This window comes from Berghia stephanieae, chromosome 8 (genome assembly GCF_034508935.2).
Source record: "Berghia stephanieae isolate SIO BIC M18660-M18661 chromosome 8, UCSD_Bste_1.3, whole genome shotgun sequence".
Taxonomy (NCBI): domain Eukaryota; kingdom Metazoa; phylum Mollusca; class Gastropoda; order Nudibranchia; family Aeolidiidae; genus Berghia; species Berghia stephanieae.
The window spans coordinates 33,862,807-33,870,306 of record NC_088367.1 but is presented as its reverse complement, the minus strand read 5'-3'; the positions used below and the strand labels follow the sequence as shown (position 1 = coordinate 33,870,306).

The 7,500-nt window shown below is 39.5% G+C and overlaps 1 protein-coding gene across 1 annotated transcript in view; it reads right to left on the bottom strand.

Moving 5' to 3' along the window:
• Nucleotides 1-7,500, bottom strand: part of LOC144978552 (atrial natriuretic peptide receptor 1-like) — a 57,886-nt gene that overhangs the window by 40,885 nt on the left and 9,501 nt on the right. Inside the window, exon 5 of the mRNA XM_078924765.1 lies at nucleotides 7,403-7,500. This exon is cut by the window's right edge and continues 207 nt beyond it. Coding sequence (XP_078780891.1) covers nucleotides 7,403-7,500 — 98 coding nt within the window. The remainder of the gene's footprint in view (nucleotides 1-7,402) is intronic.

The window sequence follows — 7,500 nt, the reverse complement described above, 5'->3', positions numbered from 1 at the left end:
CCAAAAACTATTTGCTAAGCTATGCCACTGAATGCAATTATGATTATTTTTCTCAGGGGAGAGAGAATCAACATACCATTCCATCAAATACATGCAAACAAAACGCCAACAGTAACATGGGAGATTGTCAAAAAATTAATTCCTCTCGACGTGGAACAAGAAATTGCAATCTGTGCCTCACTGACAAAATGGAAACACTTTTAATTATCATAAACATAAGATCCTAAACAAAAGATCCGAACTTATGACAATGTGCAGACACTCAAACAATTGCAAGTTAATAGCACAAACTAAACCCCTCCTCTCAACCCCCCCCCCCTCAATACATCCCCTTTCTCTCCCTTCCCACCCCCTTCCCTTCTCCCCCCCCCCCAACCTCCCCTCCCAATTTCCTAAATATCCCCAAACGATCTCCAACCTAAAAACCAACATCCTCCTGTTCCTCCCCCCCCCCCCACCCCTCTTCCACCCTCTTTCCCCAACTATAACTCCAATATAACAGCTCCCTCCTCTCCCTCTACCCCCCATCCGTCCCTTCTCCTCCTCCCCACCTTATTATTTTTTTCGTGACTTCAAAAAACGTACACAACCATTACATCACAGTTCGCTTTACACGCTTTCCACAGAACACTCTAAATGAACTCCATTACCACGGATCCACTCTCCATAAAAGAACTGAAGAGACGCCTCGGGTGTCGAAAAGGTCGTATTGAACGAAATGTGATTATTTTCCTCATTTTATGCGTATATATATATATATATATATATATATATATATATATATATATATTGTGTGTGTGTATGTGTGTGTGTGTGTGTGTGTGTGTGTGTGTGAAGGAGATCTCTCAAATGCAAGATATAAATCAGTTCGAATACATATCACATATCAATGTCACAGCCGAAGGCCAGAACCGCAAAAGATTTAGTGAACACAATCTGTGTTGCCGAGATTTTCTTTGTCTTATCTTTCAATTTCTGGCGATCTTTTCAAAGCTAAAGGAGGGTGTGAAATTGAGACAAATCCTATTAGTGAACGTAATTATAGTCAGGTTTTTAATTCGTGGCGAGTGTTTTTCTTCTTTTTCTCAGATGTCCCTCAATGCATAGCTGTAAAAGTTTGTAGGAACCCCTGAATCAATGTGTCTTAATCAAGAAAATTATTTTAATGAATTTTAAAAGAATAGGAAAGGATTTCGCTCATTACAGCTATATTAAAATCGATAACATGTCGGGATCGGAACTCATAGGAAATTTACATTATCATATTTATGAATTTTCCGCTTATCCATTTTGAAGGAATTCGTTAAAAAGGAATGTTCGGTTAATTCAAACATTAAACGATAAACATAAGTATTTGAATATGAAGCAACGAATGGCAATTTCTAATCATCACACATCTACATTTGATACCTACTTTAAAACTACTTGGGGTATTACCATTAACATCTCAATAACATCTAATAGATGGTAATGGGTATTACCAACGATGGTAGATACACCCAGGTGCAAAGGGAAGTTACTCCCGTCTCGACGATTAGCCAGATTTTGAAAAAAGTATTGCTCAAATTTTGGAATTTAATGATAATTTCTTTATTTTCCGGTCGATTTTCTAGATTTATATCTCATATTTCAATTCTCAATGCGACGAGCACACTGATGTATCTCATGTGATTCAAAAGCGTTTAAAACACTAATTGCGTTGTTTTAAAAAAAATATTGAGAGTCCTGCCTCACTAATGAATTCCTGAGCGTTGAGATGGTGACGCAACTATTACATACAAGACCTTGTAGTCGTATCGGCAGGGCTTTTGGGTTACACAACCACTATTTACCCATCGGTCAGCAGTACTCTTTGATGTATACAACACTCACCGCCTTTACGCAAAGCCGCCTGTCCATAAATCAAGAGATGATCTCCTAACGGTTCACAAGCGAGCTGTCAAACGAGCAATCGATGATTGGATAGGAATCTCAAGATCTCATATAATAAGGTAAGTTTTGGAGAGGTGATATCCCCCCACCCGTCATCGGACAGAACTTTCATTGCGTTATATCATATAAGCCCCACCTCCTCTTTCTATTCCGGAGTAACGAGATTAGACGAGAGGACGCGAGAAAAAATTAATCACGTGTTCCGTCAGTCGATCGTTCGGGCTGCTTCGGCATCTAACTATAACTTGGTAATATAGATCGCTCCCATACGTTCGGTCAAAAACATTCTTAAATTCTTTTCCTCTCGATCAGTAAAAAATGTGATGCGATTAGGAGAGCATGACTTTTTTTTGGTCTCAAACTTGATATTATTCCAGACTTTGACAGTTCGATTTACCAAAATATATTAATCTTGGGCTTTTCTAAAATTGTTGGGGGTCCCGATAGCTCAGTTGGTAGAGCACTCACCTTACACGCTAGGGGACCAAGATCGATCCATGGTGAATTTGACATTTGTGACCCTCCGCCTCGAAACGGTATTAAGTCGGATTTTTCAATTTTGGGTTTTTGGTACCCAATCATAGCATATGTTATGCTTAAAATTTTGATACCAAATTTATAATATTCTGATTATTCATTGCCCAACTATGGCCGTTTGAAGTAGGGAGAGTGTAAAAACCAAGTTTTTAGAAAATCGACTTTGAAGTGAGGCACCGTTTTCACACATAATCAAATCAATGGGCAAAGATAACTCCTCAGATGGGGGCAGCGTGGCTCAGTGGTACGGTCTTTGCTTCCTACCCGAAAGGTACCGAGTTCAACCACCCGCCGCTGCGTTGTGTGGCCTTGAGCAAGTCAACTCGCCCTAGCTCACTTTGCGGCGCTGCTCTGCGGATGACGCCTGGGTTATTCCAGTCTTCCCTTGGAATAGACCCAAAAGACAAATTTCCCCTTGGGGATTAAACAAGAGAATTATATTTTTTAATTTTTTAATTTAGATACGGGCATTGAAAATTTGACGAGGATAGTAAAATTTGCAGAGACGCCAATTTTCAATTTGACTCACAGGAATTTCAGACACCACTCGGAGGAATTTCAATGCCGAAAGAGGAATTTCTGCACACATAAAAAGGGAATTGGGATGATGTTTGGTATTGTGTTTACATATTGTATAGATCTAAATAGATAACTGATTACAAATATTTTCTGATATATGATGCCAAATACAACCCAAAAGTTTCCTTATTTCAAGTGAAGATAAGTTCCAAAACATAATGATGGTAGTGAGGATGATGTTGTGTTGGTGGTTGTAGTAGTAGTAGTAGTAGTAGTAGTAGTAGTAGTAGTAGTAGTAGTAGTAGTAGTAGTAGTAGTAGTAGTAGTAGTAGTGATGACGATGTCATAATGGCTGTTGTAGTAGTAGTAGTAGTGGTAGTGATGATGATGTGGTGGTGGTGGTGGTGACTGTGGTTGTAGTAGTGGCAGTCGTTGTAGTAGTAGTGATGATGTGGTGTGGGTGGTTGTAGTAGTAGTGATGATGTAGTGGTAGTGGTTGTAGTAGTAATGACGATGTGGTGGTGGTGGTTGTAGTAGTAGTGATAATGATGTGGTGGTGGTGGTTGAAGTAGTAGTGACAGTGATGATATGGTGGTGGTGGTGATTGCAGTAGTAGTGGGCGTGATGAAGATGCGGTGATGGTGGTTGTAGTGTGTGTGTGTGTGTGTGTGTTTGATATATATATATATATATATATATATATATATATATATATATATATATATATATATATATAGAGAGAGAGAGAGAGAGAGAGAGAGAGAGAGAGAGAGAGAGAGCTAAAAGTGCATCAAGTGATAAGTAGAGCAACACGAACTTTAAAAACTAACGAGGCTAAGGTTTGAGGTCAAAGTATTTGTTATTAGCTATTATTGGCAAGTACAGGAAGGAGAACATGAAAATTAATCCAGTGAGCGCAATTTATTGATTTGTGTATGTGTGCGTGTGTATGTGTGTGTGTGTGTTTGTGTGAAGGTGGAGAGAGATAGATAGATAGAGAGAGAGAGAGAGAGAGAGAGAGAAAGAGAGAGAGGGAGAGAGAGCGAGAGAGAGAGAGAGAGACAGACAGAGAGAGAGAGAGACAGAGAGAGAGAGAGAGAGAGAGAGAGAGAGAGATTTTAGCTAAATTCGTTTAAAGGGTTTTTACGGCGCTTGCAACACTGGTTGCAGTAGTATTGGTGGTGGTAGGGATGGCGTTGTGGTGTTGTAATAGTAGTTACAGGGATGGTGATGTGGTGATGGTGGTAGAGATGATGAAGTGATAATGGTTGTAGTTGTCGTGGCATGGATGGTGATGTGGTTGGTGGTTGTTGCAGTAGTGGTGGTAGGGATGGTGATGTGGTGGTTGTTGCAGTAGTGGTGGTCGGGATGGTGATGTGATTGTAGTAGTAGTGGTAGTGATGGTTGTAGTAGTAGTGATGATGATGTGGTGGTGATGGTGGTTGTAGTTGTAGTAGTAGCAGTGGTGATGATGACGATGTGGTGGTGGTTGTTGTAGGAGTGGTAGTGATGATGACGTGGTGGTGGCGGTGGTTGTAGTAGTAGTGGTAATGATGATAGTGTGGTGGTGGTGGTGGTTGTAGAAGTAGTCGTAGTGATGGTTGTGGTTGTAGTAGTAGTGATAGTGATGATGATGTGGTGGTGACGGATGCTGCTGTAGTGGTAATGATGATGTGGTGGTGGTGGTGGTGGTTGTAATAGTAGTGGTTGTGATGATAATGTGGTGGTGGTGGTTGTAGAAGTAGTGGTAGTGATAGTTGTGGTTGTAGTAGTAGTGATAGTGATGATGATGTGGTGGTGACGGTTGCTGATGTAGTGGTAATGATGATGTGGTGGTGGTGGTTGTGTTAGTAGTGACTAAACGGGACGGGGGGTAGGGGGTGGGGGGGGGGGGGGGGGGAAGTATCCTTGGAACAATTAAACATCACCGGAATTCGACGGAAATGCCCGTAACCCGGAATTTTTTGCTCCAGACCGGATTGTTTTTCCGGTGAAACCGGAGTTTTGGCATCACTGAATCTGGCATGAGCTTAGAATATACAGTTGATAATGTACATACACATTTTTTAGATAATCCAAGTATTACCTTTGTAGTTATCCATTGTTATGTAAGATGTCCTTAACATAAATAAAACGCCCAAAAAAATTTTTTTTATGCCGACAAGTTTATGACCTTGCTCACTTTTTGAAGAATTTTTTGTATTTAAATAAGGAATCAATGAAAAAAGAATTATTAATGTGACATTTTTGTCTTATTTATTAGAGTAAATACGATTTCAAAATGCCAATATTCAAAGAAGGATTTATAATTTCAAAGTACAGTTTTGAAACTGTGTGAAGCCGGGTGGGCAGAGAAAGAAATATCAAGAAAGAGGATGGGAGAGGAAGAGAAAGAATGAGAGAATAAAATACACACACACACACACACACACACACACACACACACGCGCGCGCGCGTGAGCGAGCGAGCAAGAGAGGAGAGGAGAGGAGAGTGAGAGAGAGAGATAGAGAGAGAGAGAGAGAGAGAGAGAGAGAGAGAGAGAAAGAGGAGCGAGAGGGGGAGGGTAGAGAGAAAGTAAGTCATAGTCAATCAACTGGAAACATCTTGACCAATGAGATTGCAATTAAAGAAATGGGCTGGTCAAATTTTTCATTACATTGTGCCTTTTTGAGACAGATGACAGCTTCAGTAGGAGGGGGTGGGGCTTATTGTGTAATGACTTACATGAAAACATGTTATTGAATCTCTCAAGTTCTTCAAGTTCTTCACCCACATTGTTGATTGTCTAAAAAGACCCCCCCCCCCCCCTCGCCTTCTTTCAATATACAAAGAAAGCACGACAAAACGAACATCTCTCTCTCTCTCTCTCTGTCTCTCTGTCTCTCTGTCTCTCTCTCTCTCTCCCTCTCTCTCCTTTTCATCTATCTATCTATCTATCTATCTATCTATCTATCTATCTATCTATCTATCTATCTATCTATCTATCTATCTATCTATCTATCTATCTATCTATATATATATATATATATATATATATATATATATATATATATATATATCTACCTATATATTTATCCATTAATAGGTCTGCCTCTCTTTCTCTTCGTCTATCCATACATTTAACTTTTTTCATGCTCTATTTACTATTCTGCTTATTATGAAATGTTTATCCTACAACAATCTCTGTAAATGTAAGATTAGGCAATCATGAATAAAGAAAGAGGGACAAAGGACCCTCACCTCGATCATTAACCAATGCAGCTAGACAAAGAAATAATAGCACTTGGTTTGTATCGAAATGCACAAACATACACATATGTAACACACGCATGCTGACGTCATGACACACCGCCCGGGCATTTTAATGGTCAACAGGCGCATGTGATGAGCGTTGATCAAACAGAATCATTCATTTGTAAAGTTGTCAGGGAAAAACATAGACTTGTTTACAGTTTTTAAAGTTCGTTATTGGTTGAACCATGAAATTGTGGAAACAGTCATGCTTACTCTGAGATAGATAAGGACACGCCCTTTGCTGTGGTATTTTACATCTTATTGGTGGAGGAAAAGACTTAATATTACTAAGCCTTGGAAATGGTGGCTCTCTGAGAGAAAGTCAACTCTTGTTTTGAATGTTTCACTGATAGTTGCTTTTTTAAACTTTAAATATATATATAACTTATCGTCAATACTTATGTTGAATTATTATGTTTTCATGTAGAAAAATTATTGTAGTTTATGAAACAACCAAAAACTGAAATTTGATCATTTTGACCATTTCCACTTTAAAACCGGTTTTCTTCGTTTTCCAAATCCCGACTTAATACCGCTTCGAGGAGTAGGGTCACATTTGTGCTTTGACGCCCTTGTCCATTCAGAAGTGTTTGGGTATCTGGTTCTGTTAGAGTACTTTGATATAGACAAGCGTCCTATCCAATGGGCAACCAGCAATTGTAATTGTCAGTTTCCCGCTATAGAAACCGAGATAAACTTCTGTTTCTCGGGCCTCATGGCTCCGAAGGACTAAATTTGAACAAATCTAATATTGTGATAATAAACATTGTTTTGTGATGATTTTAAAGCTTCCCCTGTGTGATTAGAAGACATTAGCAATTTTTGATAACTAGACATGTAAAGGGGTTGGGGGGGGGGGGAGTTAAGGCTTTGAACTGTGACCCGATGGTCCCAGGCTCGAGCTCCGCTTCAGGCACTTTCTTTCTTTTCCTTGGGTAGGATTATTAACCCCCAATTTGCTCATTTTGGACAACATGGGTGATTCCTATTGACACAGGCCATCTTGTTTGACGTATTATCTATATTCCTTCATGGAATTCCTAAGCGGCGAGATCTAATGATGCCATGACGGAAAGACGTCATTTTAATTTTAAGACATATAAAATAAGAGATACTTACTTCTTCAGATCCATAGCTGAAATTGTATGTTTGCAGTGACATTTCTTTACAGTCCACAGTAAAGTTATTCCAGTCTCCCGTTAGGGGCATGTGGAGAC